The 26,320-nt window shown below is 51.0% G+C and overlaps 2 protein-coding genes across 3 annotated transcripts; one reads left to right on the top strand and one right to left on the bottom strand.

Moving 5' to 3' along the window:
* The first annotated feature begins 7,899 nt into the window (after positions 1-7,899).
* On the top strand, positions 7,900-11,638 carry ELOVL3 (ELOVL fatty acid elongase 3). 2 transcript variants are annotated; one of them, XM_033184683.1, is made up of 5 exons: positions 7,900-7,950; positions 8,493-8,709; positions 9,689-9,820; positions 10,474-10,625; positions 10,882-11,592. In XM_033184683.1, the coding sequence occupies exons 2-5, from the start codon at positions 8,609-8,611 to the stop codon at positions 11,307-11,309; spliced, it is 813 nt and encodes a 270-aa protein (XP_033040574.1). In that variant the 5' UTR covers positions 7,900-7,950; positions 8,493-8,608; the 3' UTR covers positions 11,310-11,592. The 2 variants fall into 2 exon arrangements, with proteins under 2 accessions (XP_033040574.1, XP_033040563.1); XM_033184672.1 differs by lacking the exon at positions 7,900-7,950 and having other exon boundaries at positions 8,336-8,709; positions 10,882-11,638.
* Positions 11,639-12,232: 594 nt separating this feature from the next.
* Positions 12,233-24,150, bottom strand: PITX3 (paired like homeodomain 3). Its single transcript, XM_033178603.1, has 4 exons — positions 23,864-24,150; positions 13,989-14,118; positions 13,613-13,815; positions 12,233-13,145 (listed from the first exon to the last, which is right to left on the bottom strand). Exons 2-4 carry the CDS (start codon positions 14,104-14,106, stop codon positions 12,558-12,560), a joined length of 909 nt encoding a protein of 302 aa, XP_033034494.1. The 5' UTR covers positions 14,107-14,118; positions 23,864-24,150; the 3' UTR covers positions 12,233-12,557.
* Positions 24,151-26,320: the final 2,170 nt, after the last annotated feature.

The raw sequence follows: 26,320 nt of genomic DNA, 5'->3' as shown, positions 1-26,320 counted from the left end.
CAGTCTACAATCATCAGAAACCTGCTCTACAAATCATTACTTTTTAAAAAAGTATTTAATCGTTTTTTTAATTGACAAGTAAAATTGTAGATGTTCATGGGGGCAAATAGTGATGTTTTGATACATATAATGTATACTAATCAGATTGGGGCAATTAACATCCATCATCTGGAACATTTATCATTTCTTTGCATTTGGAACATTCCATTTTTTTCTTTTTTTTTTTTTTTTTTTTTTTTTTTTGAGACGGAGTCTTGCTCTGTCGCCGGGGCTGGAGTGCAGTGGCCGGATCTCAGCTCACTGCAAGCTCCGCCTCCCGGGTTCACGCCATTCTCCTGCCTCAGCCTCCCGAGTAGCTGGGACTACAGACACCCGCCACCTCGCCCGGCTAGTTTTTTGTATTTTTTAGTAGAGACGGGGTTTCACAGTGTTCGCCAGGATGGTCTCGATCTCCTGACCTCGTGATCCGCCCGCCTCGGCCTCCCAAAGTGCTGGGATTACAGGCTTGAGCCACCGCGCCCGGCCGGAACATTCAATTTTTTAAACAAGTTGGTTTTCAAGGGGAAGAAAACCACACTTATTAATATTTTCTGTGGCTAGTCAAGTACTCTTTATATATAATCAACAGTCTCAGCTGGGTGCAGTGGCTCATGCCTATAACCCTAGCACTTTGGGAGGCCAAGGCGGGAGGATTATTTGAGCCAGGAGTTCAAGACCAGCCTTGGCAACATAGCGAGAACCTGTCTCAAACAAAAAAAAAAGCTGATGTGGTGGCATATGCCTGTCATCCTAATTATTCGAGTGAGTGGATTGCTTGAGCCCAGGAGGTCGAAGTTGCAGTGAGCCATGATTGCACCACTGTACTCCAGCCTAGGCAACAAAGCAAGACCTGCCTCTAAGACAAAAAAAAAAAAAAAAAAGGTCTCATGTTATCTTTTTTTTGAGACAGAGTCTTGCTCTGTCGGGATCTTGGCTCACTGCAGCCTCCACCTCCTGGGTTCAAGTGATTCTCTTGCCACAGCCTCCAGAGTAGCTGGGATTCCAGGTATGTGCCACCACACCCAGCTGATTTTTGTATTTTTAGTAGAGATGGGGTTTCACCACATTGCCCAAGTTGGTCTCGAACTCCTGACCTCAGGTGATCCACCTGCCTCAGCCTCCCAAAGTGCTAGGATTACAGGCGTGAGCCACCTCACATGGCCTTTTTTTTTTTCTTTTAATCTTCCCAGACACTGATAATAGGCATCTTTCAAGCTGATCCTCACTCGAGTTTATAGGTGGTTTGACAGCTGCTTCTCCTCAACATTGCATCTGTTATGATGGTTTAATTGTTGAGTCAGAGCCAGTGAACTTTTATATTTCCTATCAACCACCTTGAAGTAAATATCTTGGGAGCTGCTGACCTGGAATGGTTGTAAGAAGGCTCCTGGCTGCTTCTTTGTCTCACTTAACATTTATTTTAAGGTCAAAGCAATATCTGCACACTACTTTCTCTTTGGTCCCCCAGATACAGTGAGCCCCTTGGTCCAGTCGTCCTTTCCACGTCTTATATGTAGTTTCACCCTAGATCAGATTTTGTGTCTTGGTTCTCAGAACAAAACAGGAACACTGCATGATTGTTTTCTGGAGCCCATCCATTGTGGATGCCAGCCTTGTCTCCACATAGGAGTTGAAGCTCCTTTTGTATTGTATTTCCTGAATCACCAGTAAGAGAATACAGTCTTTTCTCTTGTAGGCTGGGGATGTTGAAAATGCTCAGCCTTCTATAGAAATTCTTAAGTTCTCATTAACACATTTCACAAAAGTAAATGAATATTATCTGACATGGTTCAGATGGTGTTTTAATGGTCAGCATTTGAATAAATAACTTGCATTATAATTTGTCCCTTTAAAAAGTTGTAGCTGACTGTAACTTATTAAATGTTCAGTGGAATGTAAAAAATATATATATTGTAATACATACAGTTTTTTTTTCTTTTGGATTATTTCACTGAGTTGAATTCCTAGGTGAGACACTGGGTCAAAGCACGCCAGCGGCTCTTGCTAAGTGTTGCTTAAGTGTGTTTCTACAAGGATTATATCAATTTACTTGGCCACTAGCCAGGTGTGAATGCACCTGTTTCCCAAAGCTTTGGCTGGCATTAGGTATTTAATTTCTGCTTGGCTATTAATTGGAACCACATTATATACACACAGTCTTTAATTTGCATTTCCTTAATTACTAAGAAAGTTGAGTCTTTTAAAAAAATGTTTATTGTTTGTATTTCCTCTTAGGTGCCTACTCAATTCAAAGCAATAGACGTATTTTGAGTGTCCACCATGTGCCAGGTAGTATGTGCTACCCTCAAGGATGAGTGACCTAGTGAAAATGACCATTTGGGATAGGGTGAGGGAACCAGAATAGTATCGAAAATATATGACTGACTGTACTCCACAGTCAGTACAGTCTAGCAGTAATGCACGAATTACATAAGGGCATGTAAAATTAAATTGTACTTAAGTTGTTCTCTAAGAGTTGTGTCCCCTTAGAATACAGAAAGTAGTTTAGATAGAACGCCAATTTTGGGTGTTGGTGGCGAAGTTAGGTGCTTTCTTTCTGAGTTGTGTAGAAGCACAATACTGGCAGGCAGTTTGGGCAAAGGTTTTTGAATGAAAGACAAAGAAAGAAGAGCCTGACTCTGAAATATATTAGGCTTTTGCAGGGCAAGTGACTTTAGAGCTAGAGCTAGAGTTAAGATTTGTCCAGGTGAGAAAATGATGTTTGGGAAGAGGGAAAAATGCGTAGAGAGGTAAAGGGGTAGGTATGTAGAGTTGTCCATTATGGCTACAATGTGGAATGCTGGGGCTGAGGGATGGTGGGATTTTGGCTGGAAATGAATGGTCAGGGCTGAACTAAGGAATCGGATCTTTGTCCTGAGGATTATTTTTGTTCTTAATGAGGAATGACATGAGTTCATGTGTTTTAGAAAGGCTTTCCGGCAGCAAATGAGAGGCAGATTTGGAGACACTGGAGTCTATGAAATGAGCTTGTTTGTATCCTTAGCCATTTACCAAGGGTTGAAGATAAGACTATGAATAAGCTTTTTATGTAGTATGCACATTAACCCTTTATCTGACCTACTTAAAACAACATTTCAGGCCGGGCGCGATGGCTCATGCCTATAATCTCAGCACTTTAGGAGGCCAAGGCATGTGGATCACCTGAGGTCAGGAGTTCAAGACCAGCCTGGCCAACATGGCGAAACCCTGTCTCTACTAAAAATACAAAAATTGGCCGGGCGCGGTGGCTCAAGCCTGTAATCCCAGCACTTTGGGAGGCCGAGACGGGCGGATCACGAGGTCAGGAGATCGAGACCATCCTGGCTAACACGGTGAAACCCCATCTCTACTTAAAAATACAAAAAACTAGCCGGGCGACGAGGCGGGCGCCTGTAGTCCCAGCTACTCGGGAGGCTGAGGCAGGAGAATGGCGTAAACCCAGGAGGCGGAGCTTGCAGTGAGCTGAGATCCGGCCACTGCACTCCAGCCTGGGTGGCAGAGCGAGACTCCGTCTCAAAAAAAAAAAAAAAAATTAGCCAAGTGTGGTGTTGCACGCCTGTAATCCCAGCTACTCTGGAGGCTGAGGAAGGAGAATTGCTTGAAGCCGGGAGGTGGAGATTGCAGTGAGCTGAGATTGTGCCATTGCACTCCAGCCTATGCAACGGGAGCAAGATTCCATCTCAAAAAAAAAAGGAAGGTGAAATTTGTACAAAGTCACTTTTTTTTTTGTAAATAATTACTGATGCTTACTCAACACTTTACATTTTATAATGCTCTTTATTTATTTATTTATTTATTTTAATTGAGACAGAGTCTCACTCTGTTGCCCAGACTGGTCTTGAACTCCTGGCCTCAAGTGATCCTCCTGCCTTGGCCTCCCAAAGTGCTAGGATTACAGGCATGAGCCACTATGTCCCCCCAATGCTCTTTAACATATATTATTTCATTTGATCCTCATAAACATCCTTCTGAGGTAGTTATCTCCATTCTACAGATGAGAAAGCTGAGGCCATGAGGCCATGAGATGTTTGATGATGTCTTCACCAAGGTTACCTAGGTAGTAAGTGGCAGAGATAAAATCTGAATAGAAGCATTCTGATGACCATGCCACCTCCAGAAGAAATTACAGCACCTTGTGTCCTATAGAAGAATGTAACATGACCTCACAATTTCTAGCCTGAGAAATTATATAAATGGTGGCTGGTAAAAACAGTCTATTTTGGAGGTAGATAACAAATTCTATTTGGGGTGTGTATTTCTAAGGATGCTAGCAGAACATGCTGGTAGAGCTGCCCAACAGGCAGTTGGAAATAGGGAGAGAAGTTGGGCTGAGAACTCATAGATACAGCAGGCAGCTACTTGGCACCAGGTAATACAAGTGATTGGTGTTCTATAAACTTCCAAAGCCTGCTCAGTTATTCATCTGCTCACACCACCCCATGCTTACCACATCTTCCTCTAGGCTGAGGCTTTCAGGAGGGCTACTGGGGGGGAAAAAAACAAAAACAAAACCAAAAACAAACTAACAAACAAAAACCAGTGACAGCACAAAAGATAGGCTTGAAGTATTTATCCTGGAGAGCAAAGAATGTCACTCAGGTTGATATGCCAAGGATTTCCTCCATTTAATCACTTGCACAACAAATATTACCTGGGTTATGCTCAGGGTTAGGAGAATGATGAAAAAAACAGACATATTTCAGCTGGATGCAGTGGTTCACGCCTGTAATCTCAGCACTTTGGGAGGCCGAGGTGGGCAGATCACTTGAGGTCAGGGGTTCAAGACTAGCCTGGCCAACATGGCGAAACCCTGTCTCTACTGAAAACACAAAAATTAGCAAGGTGTGGTGGCACACACCTGTAGTCCCAGCTACTCAGGAGACTGAGGTACGAGAATCGCTTGAACCCAGGAGGCGCAGTGGTTGTGGTAAGCCAAGATCAGGCCACTGCATTCCAGACTGGGCGACAGAGCAAGACCCTGTCTCAAAATAAAAAAATTTAAAAAAATAGACATAGTCCCTGCATTCACGGAGCTCAAGGACTAGTAGGAAAAACGGGCATTGATCAATAAATCACAAAACTAACTGATTATAAACTCTTATTGAAGAAAAGAAATACCATGCTCTGAGAACAGTTTGTATAAAATAAGGTACCAGACCAAGTCCAAGGGTCAAGGAACATTTCCTCTAGAATATAATTTCTAAAGATTTTTCTTCTTCTTTTTTCTTTTTCTTTTTCTTTTTTTTTTTTTTGAGGCGGAGTCTCGCTCTGTCGCCCGGACTGGAGTGCAGTGGCCAGATCTCAGCTCACTGCAAGCTCCGCCTCCCGGGTTTACGCCATTCTCCTGCCTCAGCCTCCCGAGTAGCTGGGACTACAGGCGCCCGCCACCTCGCCCGGCTAGTTTTTGTATTTTTAGTAGAGACGGGGTTTCACCGTGTTAGCCAGGATGGTCTCGATCTCCTGACCTCATGATCCGCCCGTCTCGGCCTCCCAAAGTGCTGGGATTACAGGCTTGAGCCACCGCGCCCAGCCCGGCCTCTTCTTTTTTCTTTTCTTTTCTTTTCTTTCTTTTTTTTTTTTTTGAGACAGAGTCTCGCTCTGTTGCCCAGGCTGGAGTGTAGTGATGCAATCTCCATTCAGTGCAACCCACGCCTGCCAGATTCAAGCAATTCTCCTTGCCTCAGCCTCCCGAGTAGCTGCAATTACAGGCATCCGCCACTACACCTGGCTAATTTTTGTATTTTTAGTAGAGATGGGGTTTCACCATGTGGGCCAGGCTGGTCTTGAACTCCTGGTCTCAGGTGATCTGCCTGCTCAGCCTCCCAAAGTGCTGAGATTACAGGCTTGAGCCACTGTGCCCAGCCCGATTGTTCTTCTTTCCCTTTTCCACATACACCTCCTCCAAGCCTCACCATTAAACCTCACAGGGAAAGACAATGTAAAATATCTTTATAGAGAAATCCAGGACTGAGTATATATTCTCCATATGCATTTGTAAACCTCCCGTAATGATTCACCTTGCCATTGCCATGTGTCTAGTCCATAGCATCATTTCACCTACATTATCTGGCTTGCATACTAATCACAGCCTTGTGAGATAAGCAGGCAAGTATGACTATATGCATTTTTTTCTGAAGTAGAATGTGAGTCTCACAGAGGTTAGGTAACTTGCCTAAAATCACATGGCTCATTAATGGAGGTGCTGGGACTTGAACTTGGGTCTTGTAACACCTAGATGGCATTATTCTTGTAATATTCATTTTTTAATTTACTCATTCATCCATCAGACATGTGTTGATCACCTGATTAGATGTCAGGCTATATATGGAGCCATCAGGAACAACGGAAGGTTTTCTCTTTTTTTTTTTTTTTTCTTTTTTTTTTTTTTTTTTTTTTTTGAGGTGGAGTCTCGCCCTGTCGCCCAGGCTGGAGTGTAATGGCCGGATCTCAGCTCACTGCAAGCTCCGCCTCCTGGGTTTACGCCATTCTCCTGCCTCAGCCTCCCGAGTAGCTGGGACTACAGGCGCCCGCCACCTCGCCCGGCTAGTTTTTTTGTATTTTTTAGTAGAGACGGGGTTTCACCGTGTTAGTCAGGATGGTCTCGATCTCCTGACCTCGTGATCCGCCCGTCTCGGCCCCCCAAAGTGCTGGGATTACAGGCTTGAGCCACCGCGCCCGGCCTTTTTTTTCTTTTTTTTGAGACGGAGTCTCGAGTAAGGGGGTGCTATCTCAGCTCACTGCAAACTCCGCCTCCCGGGTTCACGCCATTCTCCTACCTCAGCCTCCCGAGTAGCTGGGATTACAGGCGCCTGCCACCACGGCCAGCTAATTTTTTGTATTTTTTAGTAGAGATGGAGTTTCACCGTGTTAGCCAGGATGGTCTCGATCTCCTGACCTCGTGATCTGCCCACCTCAGTCTCCCAAAGTGCTGGGATTACAGGTGTAAGCCACTGCGCCTGGCCGAACCACTGAAGGTTTTTAAGCAGGAAAGCAGAATTGTTTTTTGGATGAGCAAACAAAGTGGTGGTTTTCCAAGTACAGTCTGAGACAACCTATAGGACCAGAATCTCTGCAGCTGAGGCTCAGGGATCTGGTAATCAGCCAGGTACAGGAACTCTTTTCTGATTGCAATTCAGTGAAGAGCAGGAGCACTGTATTAGAGAAGGAGGCAGTGCGACCAGGTAACGTGATCAGGTGAGAGGTGATGAGGTACACAGACAAAGGGATGCACTTTTGAGTCACTTAGATGGCACTGATAGGACTTTCACTACATCCTCCCATAGACAGTGGCTGAGGTTCAGGAATTAGAGCTGGGGTTCCTACCTGGATCCTCTGGCCTAGAGCTTTACTGCACGTAGCCATTTATACCCACATCTTGATTTCAATTACTTTGTATCTATGTTTCTTAGAACTTTTTGCAAATCTCCACCTTATCTGAAACTGCCCTCAAGCCTTGTATTTCTCCTTCGCTTTCACAAAACCTAGGAAAGAAATAAGGGACAGTCAAGTAAAACTTTAAAAGTTTTAGAACATTTATTTCTGTGGGGCTGGTTACACAGGCGAAAAAGAAGTAGATTTGGTTAGGGAGAGAAAGCAGCAGGCCATGGGGAGATACAGTGGCTCTCCCCCTCCCTAAACCCTAAGAGGCCTCCAGGAAACCTGAAGACAATAATTCCAGAAGCCCAGAGGGTGACCCCATTTCCTCTCTCCATGGTTATTACTGTCAGTCTGGAGCAGTTCAGGAATTCAGGAAACTATAAAGAAACCACAGCAGCCTCCACAACCCAAACATCAACATCAACAACCTCAACAATAAAATTTATTAAAATTCATCTCCTTCCACCCACTCACAATCGCAGACTCGAAGCTAGGAGGTGGAAGGGACTACAGGAGAAGCTCTGCGTTGCCCAGGTTAGTGTTTCCTCATCACAGGCCTGGGTTTCCCAGGATCTCAGGGAGCCTGGAAACTGACGCCTCCATTTCTGGGTGGGAGCATCAAAGCCTAAGCACACCTTCCCTCTCTCCTCACTGCTAAGCAGGTTAAGATTAAAGCAAACGGAGGCAAAGGCCACGGTTGACAGTGCCAAGGGAAGACTGGCCTGTCCAGGTACACACACAAGGCCACACAGGATTGGGGAGACGTGTTAAGGGAGAAAAGGCTGGGGAAGTGAGCGGGCGATGGCCTATGATGGGACTTGGGGCGGGGCGTGCGAAACGCCTGGCAGGCGGGCCCGTGAGGATGACCAATCAGAATGCGGACTGCGTCCCAGGGGCGGAGCAGAGGCGTATCTTCGTCGAGATTGGATAGCGGTGCGGCGCAGGGAGGGGGCCGCGCGCGGTCCAGGCCGGTAGCTTTGCAAGTCCGGGTTATATATCGCAGTGGCTGCGCTCGGGAGAGCTGGCAGCGCCGCCGCGCACGTGCCTAGGTCCGACGTCCTCCTCGCTTTGCCCAGGGGTTCCTTCTGTGCCGGCTCTGTTCCATCTCGCCCCGAGGTTCACGACATCCTCAGAGCCCCAGGCTTTCGCCCAGCGCCTCCAAGCTTTTGGACCTCGACGTCTGCAAAACTAGATGGTCACAGCCATGAATGTCTCACATCAAGTAAATCAGCTGTTCCAGCCCTGTAACTTCGAGCTGTTCAAGGACATGAGGCCCTTTTTCGAGGAGTATTGGTGAGACTTGGGAAGAGGGAAAGGCCATGCCAGGGCCCCGGGGCCAGGGCGCGAGGGGGTGGCATTGAATGCCCGCAATGATTTTCTTACAGAGCAGAGTTACGGGACTCCCTCGTACTGGTTTCACGCTACCTTTGTCCGAGGTGCAGGTAGTATGTGGCACCTCAAAGACATTAGAGCTGAAAGCAAGCAAGCAGAAATAAGAGGATGAGGGAGAACGTGGAAACATACAGAAGCCAAAGACAGCGTGTAGTGAGAACTGGTCTTGGAGGCGTGAGGTTGATCTGAAGCCTTACTAGATGACTTCCACGTCCCCTATGGCTGTGTGTGTAAGCGTGTGTGCACAGTGCAGGGCCCGGGGACAGCCTACCCTTTACAATTATCCCATCGTTCCCCAGGTGCTCCACCGTTCCTGCTGCGGAGAAGGAGGCAAAGTCAGAGAGCTCTTCCAAGCTTTCCCCTGGAAGAGCTCTCTAGCTTTGCCCTAAAGCTCCCCAGAGGTTTTGGGGTCTGACTTTATGCTCCAACCAATTTGCCATGCCCCAACCAGAGAAAAGTTATTGCCACATTCTTCTTACACCACAGCCCTGGGCTGCTTCTAGGCGCCCCAACCAGGGAGAAGCTATTGCCACACTCTTTTTACACCACAGCCCTGGACTGCTTCTAGGCGTGGGCCAGACAGCTGTCACCCACCTCTAACCCCACTGAGAGAGCAATAATCACAGAAACCTTGGACATAGCCCCTGCCCCGTGCTAGGTACTTTGTATACATTAATACTCCCAGGAGAGATGTAGTATTCCCCCTTTACAAATTAGGAAGCCAAGGCTCAGAGAGTTAAGTTGTTTTTTCCAATGTCACACAGCTAGTAAGTGGCAGAACTGGGACTCCAACCCAGAGCACTCACCTGGAGAGATGAGTGGGCATTTCTCTAATCAGCACCCACCCATGAGCCCATCCCCTCTGCCTTCTGCTTGCCAGGGCAACCTCATTCCCCATAGCCCTGATCTACCTGCTTCTCATCGCTGTGGGGCAGAACTACATGAAGGAACGCAAGGGCTTCAACCTGCAGGGGCCCCTCATCCTCTGGTCCTTCTGCCTTGCAATCTTCAGGTAAGACCCCATCCCACTCCTTGCCTCTTCTCTAGACGTCAGACCTCCATTCTATGCCTTAAAGCTTTCCCAATTGCATCAACCTCCATCCTGTCCCCAAGTTGCCCTGTAACACTCTCCCCATCTCATTCTCAGCTTTAGTTCCCCTCCCAGCCTTCACCCTCTTCTATTATATTATTCTGTTTTCCTTCTTTTTTAGACCCCTACCTGGTGGTCTCTGCTTTTTCCCTCTTGCCTTCATAGTCTGTACTCGTAAAACATTTCTCCAGCCTCTAATGCTCTCAGCTCCTAACACCCTCTCTCAGGACCCTCCAATAACTTCCCCATATTTTCTCCCCCAAACTCCTTCAGTCTTCCCCTATCCCTCCACACATCTCCTCCTAGGCTCCTAACCCCTCCCAAGAACCCCATTCCTTAACTCAACTTTCAATCCCATCCCCCTGCATTCCCTGATCTTTCTCCAGCCCTCATCTCCTCTAGACTACTGGTTGGATCTACCAGATTGGCCTCAGGCTCTCAGGAGCTTTGACGCCGCCCCGTGGACAGGTGGGGAGGTGGTAGAGCTTGGAACACAGTAACCTGGCCAAGCCGAGGGAAGGGTGGATTGGTGCCTGGGGATGACACTTACACCATCTTCCTTTGTCCCATTTCAGTATCCTGGGGGCAGTGAGGATGTGGGGCATTATGGGGACTGTGATACTTACCGGGGGCCTAAAGCAAACCGTGTGCTTTGTCAACTTCGTTGGTAATTCTACAGTCAAATTCTGGTCCTGGGTCTTTCTTCTCAGCAAGGTCATAGAACTCGGTGAGTGGCAAGGCTTTGTCTCTCTGGTGCCTTGTGAACTGCATCCCTCCACAGGGCCCTCCCTTCACCCATACCCTTGAGAGTCCCTTTCCTACCCCTGGGTCCCAATAATACCTCTCACCCAAGCCCCTCTACAGATTCTCTGCCACAAAGACCCCCTTCCCTCCCCTGAGAATTTCTCCCTTGGCCCTACACCCAGTACAGAGGGTGGTCCCAGCACTGGGTGGTGTGCCAACTATGATTCTCCATCTCCCAGGAGACACAGCCTTCATCATCCTGCGTAAGCGGCCACTCATCTTTATTCACTGGTACCACCACAGCACAGTGCTGGTGTACACAAGCTTTGGATACAAGAACAAAGTGCCTGCAGGAGGCTGGTTCGTCACCATGAACTTCGGTGTGCATGCCTTCATGTACACCTACTACACTCTGAAGGCTGCCAACGTGAAGCCCCCCAAGATGCTGCCCATGCTCATCACCAGCCTGCAGATCCTGCAGATGTTTGTAGGAGCCATCATCAGCATCCTCGCATACATCTGGAGGCAGGAACAGGGATGCCACACCACGATGGAACACTTATTCTGGTCCTTCATCTTGTATATGACCTATTTCATCCTCTTTGCCCACTTCTTCCGCCAGACCTACATCAAGCCCAAGGTCAAAGCCAAGACCAAGAGCCAGTGAAGGGTTGGAGAGAACAGTGAAGCTCCAGGCTTTCTCTTCTCCAGGGCACCAAGAGGCTGGGCTTAGTTTTGGGAGAATGATTAGGTTGCCTTACCTGCATGGTTTCCCCAGAGGATGTGTGCCCCAAGGTGGCTGGAATTTTTGAGACAAGAAGGGTGACCCTGGGATGGGGGTGTGGTCTGTTACTTTGATGTTTCTATTTTTAATGTGAAGGCCAAGAAGGCCCTGGGATGGAGGTGGGACGGAGGAGGGTCCCAAGAGCTGAGTTGTTTAATTTCTATCCAGTCTTCTTCTTGCTCTATTTTTTAAAATTAAAGATTTCAACAAAATTTTGAGAGTTTGGGGATTTAGGGGGAAAGAGCGCTGCTGTGATGGCAAGAGGCTGCTACTAAGGGGATGATCGGCAGGTGGGACGCCTGAGGGTGTGTGGAAGGGTGAGAGGCACACACAGACACTGAAAGAATCCTAGGCCTGGTAGGCACTTAATAAATGTTGTTACAGACCAGAATTTTATTGCTGTTAAGAGGACCAAGCCCCTCATAGGAACAGTGAGAAACAGGCTCAGAAAGGCGGAGTAACTTTATCTAAAGTCATAGGCTCCCTGAATAGCAGAGCTGACACCTGCAAGCATTGGAGACCAGATCTACCAGCTAGCCTCCCTGAGACCACGAGGTGGCGCTGCAGCACCGGCTGTGGCCGATGCCAGCCAGGTAGCTGGTTTCCCACGTCCCGCGCACTCACGCACCTCTTTGCTGCAAGAATCCCGGGCTGCCCCGACCTGGAGTGGGGGCAGGTGGTGAGTGGGACTGAATCCCTAGAAGCCTGGACCCTCACTTCGTTCCTGTACATCCAGCTCGCCTGTAGACAGTGGGGGAGGATGAAGGGAAGAGGACTCAACCGCGACTCTGAATCATCACGCCTTCGACAGTCCGCGCACGTTTATTTCATTTATCTTTGAAAACGAGGGAGGGGAAGCCTGGAGAAGGCGGGATGGGCCAAGGGTGAGTTGGCCCCCGGGAAGCTGGTCCCTGTTCCTGGCTTTAGTCCCAGGGGCGCGGTCTGTGTGTAGGGCCCAGTCCACCCCTCAGGGCTGGGAGGGGAAGGCCCTCTCCTGAGCCGGCGCCCCCCAGCTGACCAAACACCCCTTTTAGACCCTGGGGCGGGCGCAAGCCAGTCAAAACGACCCCAGTCCGAGGAGGCTGTGAATCGTCGCCCCCGCCCTGGAGGATGATCTACGGGCGGGGCCGCTCATACGGGCCTTTCCACGGCGTACTGGCACGGACTGAGGTTGGCTGCTGGGGGCGGCCCGTGCACGGCAGGGTAGCTGAAGGAAGCGTGCTGTTTGGCTTTGAGCCGCAGGCTGGCCAGGCTCGAGTTACACGGGTCCCGATAGACGTAGGGGGAGGAGGCGGCAGCCGCGGCGGCGGCGGCGGCCGAGGCGTAAGGGCAGGACACGGCCCCGGAGGACACGGCTGCCGGAGCTAGCCCGGGGGGGGCCCCGCCCAGGCCCTGCAGGGCCCCAGGCCCTGGCACGGTGCCCGGGGCAGCCGCGGCGGAGGGCACCATGGAGGCGGCGATGGAGCTGGGTGGCGAGAAGACGGGCTGCGAAGCCAGAGGCCCCACGTTGACCGAGTTGAAGGCGAATGGGAAGGTCTTGGCGGCGAGTGGCGGGGCAAGCGCCTTGGGCGGCCAGTTGCCGTACGAGTAGCCGGGGTACACCTCCTCGTAGGGCGGCACAAGCCCCCCGAGCGGTGCCGCGAAGCTGCCCTTGCACAGCTCGGCCTGCTGGCTGCGCTCGCGCTTCCGCCATTTGGCGCGCCGGTTCTTGAACCACACCTGCGGGCACGGGAGAAAGGCGGTCAGGGCTCGGGGCCAGGTCCCAGCGGCTGGAGGGCGGGCCACCCCGACGGGGCTACCAGCCGGGGCCCTGCGGTCAATAAACGAGATGAGGTGGCTGGAGACGGGGTGGGAGGGAAGAAGTGCACGGAGTCCGGGGTCGGAGAACAAGGCGCGGGCGGCAGGACCGAGTCATCGGCGCCAGAGTCTGGGGGGACAGTAGGATGAGGTCGAGGAGGGGTGGAGAGGGGAAGGAGAGACGGTGTCAGGGCCAAAGAAGCGCGCGGTCCGGGTAGTAGGGAGCAGTGGGAGCAGAGGCTGGAGGTTGGCGGGCAAGAGGCCGCGTGGGGCTGCGGCCGGGAGCCAGGGTCCGGGGTCCGGGGGAGGGGAAGGTGGGGTGGAACCGGGTCGCAGGCTGAGTGCGAAGGGCCCGCGCCGGGTGCGAGTTGCGGGTCTGGAGAGCATACCCGCACGCGGGCCTCGGTGAGGTTGGTCCACACGGCGATCTCCTCGCGCGTGCTCATGTCGGGGTAGCGGTTCCTCTGGAAGGTCGCCTCCAGCTCCTGCAGCTGCTGGCTGGTGAAATGCGTGCGCTGCCGCCGCTGCTTCTTCTTCAGTGAGCCGTCCTCGGGGGAGCCGCCAGGCAGCGAAGCCGAGGCCTTCTCTGAGTCTAGGGGGCCAGAGTGGGGGCAGGTCACAGGGCGCCCAAGCCTGCGCGGATTCTCCGGCTCCGGGACCTCCTAAGCCACCCGCTGGCTCCCACCTGAGCTGCCCAGCCGGGGTCCCACCCGCACTGGGGATGAAGCTGTTATCTCCTGCACTCCCGGAAGGGGGCGCGCTTACCGCTGTGCTCCTGGCCCTTGCAGCCGTGCTCTGGGAGCTGGGGGTGCGGAGTGCCCGCGTCTGACAGCGACAGGGCAGGGCTCCGGGCCTCTGCCTCGCTGAGCAGGCCGAACTCCATGGAGGGAGGTCTCTGGAGGCGAGAGAAGACAGAGACCAGGGTAACGGAGGTAAAATCTCTGGCTTAGCTGGGTCCCAGCAGCGTTTCCCCGTAAATTCCCTGCCGCCTTTCTCAGCCCCAGCCATAAAGCTGGGGCTGCGTGGGGCTCCTTAGGATAGAATGGGGAAATAGCAGCCTAAGGGCACAGAGGTGCATGCTGACAGGTTCTCTGCATAGTATATAAACTAGACTTTGTTTTGTTTGCTGCTGGGAACTAGAACTGTGCCAGGTATACAGTTGGGGTTCAATATTTATTGAATTAATAAAAATGTAGACTACAGGCCGGGCGCTGTGGCTCACACCTGTAATCCCAGCACTTTGGGAGGCCGAGGCGGGTGGATCACCTGAGGTCAGGAGTTCGAGACCAGCCTGGCCAGCATGGCGAAACCCCGTGCCTACTAAAAATACAAATTTGCTGGGCGGGGTGGCACGCACTTGTAATCTCAGCTACTCGGGAGGCTGAGGCAGGAGAATCGCTTGAACCTGGGAGGTGGAGGTTGCAGTGAACCGAGATGGCGCTACTGCACTCCAGCCTGGGTGACAGAACAAGACACTGTCTCAAAAAACAATAACAAAGAAATCTACACTATAGCACACTACCTACCCTATACTATATCTGCAAAAATTTAAAATCCTTCTCACCTGAATGCTCAGTATCCCCTTATATTCATACATGGTCCTCAGCCAATCATACCTGAGACAGACCAGATGTCTGTTATCCATTCTCCTTGGGACAGATTGTATTTTGAACCAGACCTGATATTTCTCCTTTAAGAATAATGGCTGCTATCATTTATGTGTACTTACTGTGAGCCTTTACCTCATTCTCTGTCCCCTCACAAGAATATGTCAAGTATGATCATCCTTTTTCTGCTGAGGAAACTGAGACTTGAAGGAACTTGATGAGGCTCACAGAGCTTGTAAGCAGTGGGATTGAGATCTGAACTAGGTCTGTGAGACTCCTAATGCTTTTTCTTTGTTTGCTTTTTATTTTTCTTTTATTATTATTTTATTTTTCTGATTCAGTCAACTCAGAACACTTGTTTTCTCACACTGTGCTCTTTGGGGCCTTCCCTCGAGGTTCCCTCAGGGACTCAGCTACAGTTCTAACCTGGCCTTGCTTGGGTCTGCTTCAGCTAGGGCAGCTCTGCTTTAGTCTGTTTCGTTTATGATTTCTTTCTTTCTTTTTTTTCTTTGTTTTTGAAATGGAGTCTCGCTTTGTCACCCACGCTGGAGTGCAGTGGCATAATCTCGGCTCACTGCAACCTCCACCTCCAGGGCTCAAGCTGTTCTCCTGTCTTAGCCTCCCGAGTAGCTGGAACTACAGGCACATGCCACGACTCCTGGCTAATTTTTGTATTTTTAGTAGAGATGGGGTTTCACCATGTTGGCCAGGCTGGTCTCGAACTCCTGATCTCAGGTGATCCAGCTGCCTCGGCCTCCCAAAGTGCTGGAATTAGGCGTGAGCCACCATGCCCAGCCTGTTTTGTTTATTATTTCTGAAGAGGTTTCATTTGAAAGAAGGTAACAAGATCAAACACAAGTGTGAAAACCACTGGGTGCTTGGGCCGGGCCTGGTCTCCTGCCTGCACCGATACACACTGCATCCCACCAATGATTGCTCCACCCATGGACGGCCTCTATCAAGCCTGCTCCAGGCCGTAGGCAGAAGCTTCATAAGACCACCTTCCTACTCATAACTTCCTATCCCAAAACCTAGCCTCACATTGCTCAGGAGCCTCCCTGGGTCCCTCTCCAAGTTTCCCCCACAGAGTCCCCTTTTCTGCCTGCTCTCCCAGGACCCCTCTGCTGGGAGGAAGGGAAATGGGCAATACTGGGGTTCAAGACTCTGGGTGCCTTTTGGTTGGAGGAGAACAGAGGAGGCTAGGGACAGAGGGAAGGGGTAGAGAGCTGAGTGGGAGGGGCCTCTCTGCCTCTGTCACCCCTTCCCCATTAACAGGGCCTTACATTAGCAGGCTACACGGGGTGGCATTAATGTAGTGGATTAGCCTAGATTGAGATGTGTGGCACTTGGCTGCTCTGGATTTATTAGGAGCCTTTCTCAGGGAGGTGCAGATGGGCAGCGGCCTGTATTTGCACATGGTAACGCCCTCTTCAACCAGCTCAGAGATCACAGCTGTGCCCCCACTCCCCACCCCACCTCTCAAGCCAGGTTGGAAGTGGAACCGAGGTCAAGGCAGGAGGTTGAGAAAGAGTCCCTGCTCTTTCTACAGGCAGAGGGGTCTAGATCTTGGACCTTTTACTGGATATGAAGAGACAGGGCTGGAGGGAACCCAGGACAGGAGAAAAGTCAGGCCAGAACTGGAGGTGTGCTCAGCTTACTTCCCCTTCCAGGTCAGATCAGGGGGTTTGGAGCTGGAAAACTTCGGCCAACAATGCTCTGATGGAAGGGAAATGTCCCTGAGAAGGAACTATGGTAGCCTTGGCTGGGAAGATGAGGGAGGAAGGGTTAGAACTGAGAGCTGGAAAAAGGGGTGCTCTGAAGTCTCCCTTTACTTCATACCCAAGATGCCCTTGAAATGCAAATCATCCCCCTGACTTTTCCAGAGGCCATGGGAGCAACACGAAGCTGGCAAAAAACACAGAGAGGGGTTTACCTGTGGGAAAAGCAGTCCCACCCTTGCCACCTAGCCTTCCAGTCAGCTTTGGCTCCAGACTTGCAGTTTTCCAAATTACCCTGCCCCTGGCATTCCATACCTGCATCTTGCTTTCACTCTATTTCAGCAGAGGCAGGCAGGGTAAGAAGGGATATGGGCGAGGAAAAGACGAGGCCAGAAAGCCGAGTTCAGGCTGCGTGTTCCCAGAGACAGACGGACACGTGCAGACACACACAGGCCCCCACTCAGACATAATAAGCACTTGGACTTGGAGCTAGGGGCACACAAACATACACTCTCCCACACATGCGCTGCCACATCCAGGCAGACAGATACATACCGCCACACAGTCTCCTTTCTGTGACAGGGACAGCTGCTGGGGCTGTTTTGGAGCTAGCCATTATTACCCTCCCCCCACCCCCCCACCACCTCCCTGGCCCCTCTGAACCTCAGCTCTCGTCCCAGGAGCTAAGGACTCTGTGTGGGGGAGGAGCAGGCCAAGGGGCCAGGGGAGTGTTCTGCACTGGATGCTGCTGAGTGAGGAGAAGGCATGAGCATGCTGGAGCTAGAGGATGGGGTGGGGAGGAGGGACAGAAAGTGCCCAGGCCCTCTGGGGAAAGTCATCTGGTATAGCCCAAAGAAATTAGGTTTGGAGTCAACAGATCTAGGTTCACGGTCCTGGCTCTACAACTTACTAGCTGTGTGTCCTCGGCAAGTAACTTTACCTTTCTGGGCATATTTCTTCATCTCTGAAAGGAAGTTCATGATCCCTTCCCTACTTGCCTTCAGTATTGTTACAAGGTTTAGATAAAAACATAAACATGTAAATATGAGTAGGGATAAAACTCTACCTGAGTAGTTTTTTTTCCCCTCACTCATTAAACAAATGCTATTTAGCACATTCTATGAGCTGGGCATTGAGTTAGGCCCTGAGGGTGGAGTAGTGACTAAGATCTCATCCCTGTGTCTGCCCTTCCTCGAGTGGGTCATCTCCCCAGACTCTGTATCCTGCAGTGAACTGTTTCCCTGGTGAATGAAGGTGAGTACACTGCATTGCTGAGAGATAGGCAGCACATGCTGTGAACACTCAGTCCTGAGCATAGACGACCCAGTCAACAAGGCAACAGCAAAACAGACAGAGTAACCCGAGCTGGGAGCCACTTTGGGGACGAGGGACTGGTAAAGGAAAGAATGAAGCCTTTAGGCTCTTGCATGGGCTAGTAACATCAGAGAGAGGAGCCATGGCTGAGAAGGGACCTGACTGTGAAACTGAAGAGAGAAGGAAAGAACAGTAAAGCCAGGCAGGCAATAAGAGAGATGGAAGGGTGGGGGCATAGACCTCTAGCCGACTCACGTCCGGGTGGGCTGGTCAGGCAAAGGCTGGGGGCGCCAAGCTGTTGTCTGAGCTGGAGACAGGCTGGCTGAAGATTAAGCTCCCCCAAACTGCTGGAGGTCAGGAAGCTAGGGAGTTGGGACTGAGGCCAGGGACTTCGCCTCACTCAGTGGATAGGGAAGAACAAGCAGTAGGTCTGGAAGCTGCAGGATTAGTTGATGCTAGTAAAAAATGCCCAGGCAGGGACAGAGAGAGTCAGGAGATAACAATGATGGTGAGTCCAGCTCTGGGAGGGGGCTGTTGGCCCCACCCCTAGCCTTTTTGCCACACCCTGCTAGGGATGTATGGCCCAGTCCCACTGGTGTCAGGGTGGCAATCCCAGGCCCAGGGAATACAGAGGGCCTACCAGATATGCTCTGATTCTGCAGTACAGACTGGAATTAGAGGAAGCCTGGTCATGGACTGCAACAAGAATGAAATATCCAGGACATATGAAGGTGGAGAGTAGATCTCAGGCCAGGGAGGCCACAGTGGGGAGGTCATGGTTTCCAAGAGACACAACCCCATGGCAATAAGTCAGCTGTCATGTGGACCCACTTAAGTCCTGAAGCCAGAGGGGTAGACCAGGGACATAGTGAGAGCCCACAATCGGTTGCACTAATAATGCTTGAGGCTGGAGGCATAACCTGGAACTCAAATAGGAGAAAACCTTTCTCTTTCAGGGGCTAAATGGCGAGGAGATGAGAGGAGCTGGAGTTGTGATGTTTTCATCTTATAAACGTGAAACAGAAGTGAGGCCCTTAAGTGGACATGGCCGCATGTTCATTTGGGACGCTGAGCACCCAGACTGTATGGTCTGCTGAACTGCAGTGTGCAAATGCGAGCAAATCGAGACACATTTGCAGCAAAGATTTGAAGCATTCAAGTTATCAAGGGACAAATCGGGGATCAGAGAAATGATTCCACAGTCTTCCTGCTCTTCCTTGCTTCCTTCCTGGGGATCCCAAGAACAGTAAGGCACATACCCTAACTTGTAGGAGTCTGCAGTGTAGGGAGGCAAACAGAGCACAGGATGGAAAGATGGAATGCATGGGTCTGACTCCCAGACTGGGAGATCAGAGAGAGGGAAACCCATGGAAGGTGGTACCAAGTGTTGGGGGCTCAGAGAAGATAGGCATGCGACTGAACTGGAAGTTCAAGAGGCAGAGAAGGTGTATGGCATTCTAAATAATCAGCAGTGTTGGGAATAAGCTGGCAGGCTGGGAGGGCAGTGGTGAGCCTAGGTTAGTCAGAGTCTCAGTGTAGGCCACGGGAGATCTGCAGAGAGAAACAAGTCAAACCGGGGGGGGGCCTCCAATCGGGGACAAGGGTTAGTGATTCAGATTTGACAAAGTCTAGGCTAGAGTATGTCCAGCTTTTTCATCAAAAACCCCTAAGGTTCACACTGAGCAACAGCCCTGAATAAAGAAGAAAAACCCCTAAGAACAGTCAAAAACAGTATCTACTAGAAAACTAGAGGCATGACCTGAAACAGCTGCCACTAGTATGAAATTGTTTAGAGTTCGCCAGCTTTATGTTTAAAATGCAAGCAAATTTTTCATTCTATTCCATACTTTAGTCATGGAATATAAAATATTTTAATATACAAATAAATATTATTTTAATATAAAAATAAACCTCCCAATCTTCAAGTGATATCACCCACCAGGAAGACGGGCCCTGTTTAGACTGTGTGTCATGCCTTCCCCACCCCTGTTCTGCCCTCCTCCCACCCCACCCCACTATGAGAAGCAATGCACCAAAGAGTGGGGGTCACTGGAGGCTTGTAGCCAGGGGTGTGACAAAAGACAGCATCTTTGTGGCCTTTATTTGACCATGGTGAGCAGAATGGGTTGGGCAGGGAAGAAATAGGAAAGGAGAAACTATTAACTAAAAGGTGCAAAAAAGGCCCCGGGGCAGGACAATGGGAAAGGAGAGACAGAGTTTTGAAAGTTATTCCTCTCTGTCTTCCCCCAACTCTTACCCAACTGATGATCTTTTCCTTTTCCTCCCCCTCATTCTTTTCATGAGTCCCTGGCAGTGGCCATGGACACCCTAGACACCCCAAAGCTCAGGACCTAATGGATCCTTCATGTTAGTCTAGGAGGCATCATTTAGTGTGAATGGAGAAGAAAAGATTCCACTGGTCCCATGCTTCTGTCACCACAAGTCAGCTTTAGCCTGCTGCGTTTGCCCTCCCTTCCTGAACCCGAGTCTGGGCCAATGTTCCCATCCCTGAGCAGAAGGCAGGCAGAGATATTTGGCCTGGCAGGCAGGCTAAGTATTTGGGGAGCTCCCCAGAGTTCTTGGACAGGGACGGGGTAGTGGCCAGCATCTGAAGCCTGCGATAGCGTGGCCCATCTATCATTAAGATCCCTCCTATGGCTGCATCAGGAAGGTGGTTAGGCTGCTCTAAGGCTCAGCCCCACTTTTCCAAACAAAGATTCTGCAGTTTGGGCATAATAATAGTGCTTATTTCTATGGTGCTCCTTCATTTGCAGAGGGCTTTCACAGACATGATTTCATTTAGCTTGCCAAACTGCCCTGCATGGCAGGAGTGCCTATCCCCATTATACCTCTAAGAAGGCAGGATGCAAGGTTACACAGTTTGAAGAGATTCAAACCACCTAGTTCTGCTCTTTCCATGCCTCACTCCCTCTACCCTGCAGCCATTTGTGACTCTCACATGTGCTGATCCTTCCAAGCCCTGAAGGATTCCATTTCTACTTCCTGCCTCTACCATCTCTCTGGAAATGAGCTCTGGAAGTATGCTGCCCACTGTGTGCCAAAGAACATTTTTCTATTCATCCTGAGCTTGCATCACTGCAGTTCTAAAAGGCCCCCTCATCTCCAGTTTCAAGATTTGGGGAGCAAGCAATTATTCTGCATATCTAGGCTTTTTATTATGCTGTAGATTTCCATCTTGTCTCACCTTCCAGAGGACTAAACTTTGACATTTGCTCTCACCAGCACCCCCTGGCTCCCCATTCTGCCAACCATTCTCTGACCCTACTCTAGGCCCATGACATTCTTCCTAAGAGCCAGTGACCAGGCATGCATTCAGCTACATGGCTTTATGCAAGGTTGGGAAAAGGTTCTGTTTTTTGTTTCCAGTCATCTTCATTATGATACCATCTCTTTGGCCTTTTTGACAAAAGCCAACTTTGAGCTAAAGTCTTCAGGGAGCCATCTGTAATGCTTTCCCTATTCCTTTCCTGACACAGAGCCCTTCATTTCACCTATAATTTCAGTGATTTTTATGGGAGCACAAGCCCCTGAAAAGTGTATCAGAATGTGATGGGGATAATTGTGGTGTGTCTTTATATTGCTCAAAATAGAGCAAATGAAAAAAAAAAAAAAAAAAAAAAAAAACGTTGCAAATCCTAGCCAGTAATAAGCAAACTTTAGAACTGAGAAATGGACATGGGAGTGTAGAGAATACCTAGTGTATGTCACTCATAGGTGAAGGGTGAGAAAGGTTGAAACCACTGTTTAGATTGCTCATTGCTAAATACAGTGGCCTTGCACTTGTCCTTGTGAAAACTCAGTCCCCAGCTGGGCTATCTTGCTCACTTATATGGACTCATTCTCCCTGCTCTGTCCTCTTCATAATTGAGCTCTGTTTAGAATTGGGGTCAGGATGGGCCGGGTGCAGTGGCTCACGCCTGTAATCCCAGCACTTTGGGAGGCCGAGGCGGGTGGATCACGAGGTCAGCAGATCGAGACCATCCTGGCTAACACGGTGAAACCCCGTCTCTACTAAAAATACAAAATTAGCCGGGCATGGTGGCGGGCGCCTGTAGTCCCAGCTACTTGGCAGGCTGAGGCAGGAGAATGGCCTGAACCTGGGAGGCGGAGCTTGCAGTGAGCAGAGATAGCTCCACTGCACTCCAGCCTCCGGGACAGAGCGAGACTCCGTCTCAAAAAAAAAAAAAAAAGAATTGGGGTCAGGGTGGATGGTCACTGTAGGAGCCCAGCAGAGTCGGGCTGTATCTCAGCTGCAGGGAAAGTAAACCCGGCTGTTAGGTAGGGCCAAGACATCCTTCCCAACCAGACTGAGAGGGCGAGGTAGTCCCCTGTTGGACTCCAGAGTCTGGATTCCATGAGCCTCCTTCCCACCTCTGCTCAGCCACCAGGGTGGTGCTGGGACTGGTAGGGCTGAGGAAGCAAAAGGGAAATAGGACCACAGGGTTTGCTTTGCTAATGGGGCTGTAGTTTTCTCTTCTGGCCTGGGCTCCTGCCCATTGTAGGGAAGGAGCCATTGGTCGGCTGATACTCCAGCAAGGAGTCTGGGGGGTGTCTGGTTAATTGTATTGGAATTAGGAGGCAACTGAGGCTGCCAGGGGTTTGTGCCCAGCTCCTTCCTGTTTTCCCATTGCCTTTTGTCACCTATTCCTTCCTTTCCTGTTTTTTGTTTTGTTTTGTTTTGTTTTCTTGTTTTTGTTTTTGTTTTGAGATAGAGTCTAGCTCTGTCGCCCAGGCTGGAGTGCAGTGGCGCGATCTCGGTTCACTGCAAGCTCCGCCTCCCGGGTTCACACCATTCTCCTGCCTCAGCCTCCCGAGTAGCTGGGACTACAGGCGCCTGCCACCACACCCGGCTAATTTTTTGTATTTGAAGTAGAGACAGGGTTTCACCGTGTTAGCCAGGATGGTCCTTTCCTGGTCTTGATTCCCACTAGCAGGCTCCTCACTGGCCTTCTGTCCTCAACTTTGGATTCTGGAAGTACAGAGTGATGCTCTGATCTATTCTGAATTGAAGGAGGCATGTGTCCCAGCCCACCTCACCCCAAGTCCAGGCTGCAGTCTTTACTCTCGCTCCCTGCTCGCAGCTTCGCAGCCCGAAGGAGCTGAAACAAGTTTGCAAAGTGTGAGCTGGGATTTGAGGTGACCCACCGCAGCCGACCCCATCGCACACGCAGCAGCTGGGCAGGTGCTGCTGGGTAGATGGACATGCCACCTAGCCAGGGACATTCTGTCCGCCACTGCCCGACACAACGCCCGCTCTGGAGAGACCCACTTCGCTACCCTGGACATTCTGTCCACTCCGAGCCCCATGCGCCGCGGACATTCTGTCCGATTCTGAGGCGGCCTCAAGTGAGGACCCAGCTGGGCTCAGACACCCCAAGCCAGATCCACCGTACCCGCTGCCTGGTCACTCTGATCTGCACAGCGGCCATCTGACTCAGTCGCGGCCGGGCTCTCACAACACGGCTCCTATTCCAACTGCGGAGCAGCTGGTAAGGGAAGCGTGTGTGACCAGGCGCACCCCGGCTCCCAGCCCCTAGAGTCTGAGCCTGGGCCGAAGGGCGTCGGGCGCCGCCAACTGCCCCCACACTGGGGGCCGCCGCCGGCTCCCCAGCTGGCCAGGGCCTCTGCAACCCCTTTCGCTCCCTGACCGCCTGCCCTGTGCCCTGGGATTCCAGGGCGCTTTCTGGTAATGGTTTCCAGACTCCCTACTCCCTGCCTCGCGAAGCCCCTATCCTGGCTTCAAGTCTCCGGCTTCGTTCCGGATCCTCTGAGTCTCCCTCTTCCCTATCCCCTGGTTCTTACCCTGAGTTTCCCTTTTCCCAAGTCCTGGCCCCAGGTCTGCAGTCTGCCCTCCCTGTTCTCGACCTGTTCCCCAGGCACCAGAGTTCAGCTGCCCCAGGTCCCGTTTTAGGGATTCCAAGGTCCAGCAATAGCTCCTCGGCCCCATGAGCCCCTGTCCTTAGAATGGTCAAACACTCACAGTGCGTCCCGCAACAGGCAGGCAGACTCCCAGCAGCGGCGGTGGCGGCGGCGATCTAGAGGGCAGGCAGGGGCCAGGGGCCGGGCACCCGGCCGGAGTGGGGGCCGCCCCCCTGCTCCCGGGCCGCCTCTCCGCTCCGGCTCTCTCGGACTCGAGGAAGGAGTGAGCCTCACCGCGTACTGCCACCCCCAGCCGGCGCCCATTCACTTTATGGCAGACCAGTGCGCCCCCAGCCCGCCGCAGCGAGCCGCGCGCGTCAGGCCCCGCCCCTTTCCAGCTGCGCTGCCGGGGCTCCGCCCTTTCCAGCTGTGGATCTCCAAGCCCCGCCCATGAGGGAGGGGTCTGGCCGGCGAGACGCCAAGAACCCCGCCCTCTGGCCAATCAGAAGCGCTCCTCAGCAACTGGGCCGCGCCCCTCCCCACGTGGCAGAGAGCGCGCTCCGGCTAGGACGCTTAGGCAGAGCCAAGCGGGAGAGAGTAGAGTGGTCCCGGTAGTCCTGGGTAAAAGGGATCGACTGGCAGCGAAGTGGGGCTGGGCCGCTACCCGGAGCAAAGTGGATCGGCGCCAGCTGGGAAGGCGCACGAGGCCGCCGGGTCTCAGCGCTCAGACTTCTCTGCCGCTCAAGTTTCGCCGATTTTCTCCACTTGTCGCTGTCCGTCTCTCCTCTCCCTTTTGTCTCTGTTCCAATCCTCCCACGTCTCGCCTTTCTTTCCTCTTCTTTCTCCTCAGCCGCTTCGCTCCTGCTGTTTACCATTCTCCTTCCTCCTCTGCCACTTTAAAAGACTCATTTCTCTTTCTCTCTGCTCTTTTTCTCATGTCTTTCCTCCTCTTCATTTCCCCCTTCTTCTCCAAGGAAGGTGACTTCGTGGAGACAGCAGGGTTTGGAATGAGACAAACCAAAGTGGTATTCCAACGCCGCCACGAACTGCACCATCACTGAGTGAACTTGGACAAGTAACTATCATTTCCCTCCCTACACAAAACAATTAAGAGGAGGTTCCTGCTGGATCTCAGGGCTTGGGCTGGGCACTCCAAAGGCATGGACCGATTGCCTTTCAGTCTGTACCCTTGTCTTGCTTGGGCTGTGCTCTCCCTCCTTCAGCAGGGCTGGTTTCCCGCTGGTGGTACCAGGTTAAGTACTGTGGGCAAGGTGTAGCCTTGGTGCCTGCTGGTTAGGAATTTGCAAGGGACAGGACAGATGACCAAGTCGCAGATGACCAAGACTCCTGGCAGACTGTGACTTCGGCTCTCCCTGACTTAGGCCTCAATTTCCAGGAAACAGGCTCCTTCTCTTCTTTCAGTTAGGCTGTGTTGCTTGGATGCTCCTAAGAGCCTCAGCCCAGTCACACAATATGCCCCTAAGGCAAATCTGAACAGTCATGTCTTTACTCTTCAGTGACTCCTATTGCCCTTAGGATAAAGGTCAAGCTCCCTAGTCTGGCATACAAGACCTTTTGGACCTTGTCTTCATCTCCAATTTCCTAGTAGTTTCCTGCACACCTTTGGCCCTTCCTGTGAAAGTAACCCATCTTTGTATTGTCAATTCCTACTCCTCCAATGTTCCACTCAGGCCTTGTTTTCTCTGGGAAGCCTTTTCTGAACTCTCAGGTTAGCCTCTTGCTCCCGTGACCCTCTGTGTATACCCTCTATTACACCACCCACCATATTTAAGGGATCAGCTTATGTGTTGTCTGCTATGAGAATAAAATTTAGGAGGGTAAGGACCATGTCTATTATTCCCAGGTATAATGTAGAATCTCAATAAATATGTCACACTGAAATCTATGAGGAAGATGTTCCACCTGGTAAGATGATGATTAGTGGTTAGGAGGGACTAGGGAATTGTCTTCTCTCTCCTCCCCATCTCTATTGCACAATCACATACTTTTAGAATGATAAATTTCTGGAGATAGGTAGAAGTAGATATTGGCGAGCAGGAAGTTTTGGCCCACTTAGAGGATTTTCCAATTGGCTTTCCAGGACCTCTCAATCTGAGACAGGCCCAGGACACCAACTTTCAGTTTTCAAATGAAGAAGAAAATGGCTCTGAGGTAATGTGGAAAGAAGTGCTATGATGGTATATCCTCTTTCCCTAACTCTCTTTAGGTGAGAGAGGCTAAATCCTCAGCTGGACCCACTGACCAGAAGCCCAATGTGCAGGTGTAGGGAGTTATTAAGGGGTTCTTCAGGTCTGATGTCTGATGGGTATTTTACACTACAGCATCGTGGCCAGGCATGGTGGCTCATGCCTGTAATCTCAATACTTTGGGAGGCCAAGGCAGGCGGATCACCTGAGGTCAGGAGTTCGAGACCAGCCTGTCCAACATGGTGAAACCCCGTCTCTACTAAAAATACAAAAATTAGCTGGGCATGATGGCAGATGCCTGTACTCCCAGCTACTTGGGAGGCTGAGGCAGGAGAATCACTTGAACCCAGGAGGTGGAGGTTGCAGTGAGC

Source organism: Trachypithecus francoisi, unplaced genomic scaffold, assembly GCF_009764315.1.
Source record: "Trachypithecus francoisi isolate TF-2019V2 unplaced genomic scaffold, Tfra_2.0 Contig01579, whole genome shotgun sequence".
Lineage (NCBI taxonomy): Eukaryota > Metazoa > Chordata > Mammalia > Primates > Cercopithecidae > Trachypithecus > Trachypithecus francoisi.
This window is presented reverse-complemented; position numbering and strand designations above follow the sequence as displayed.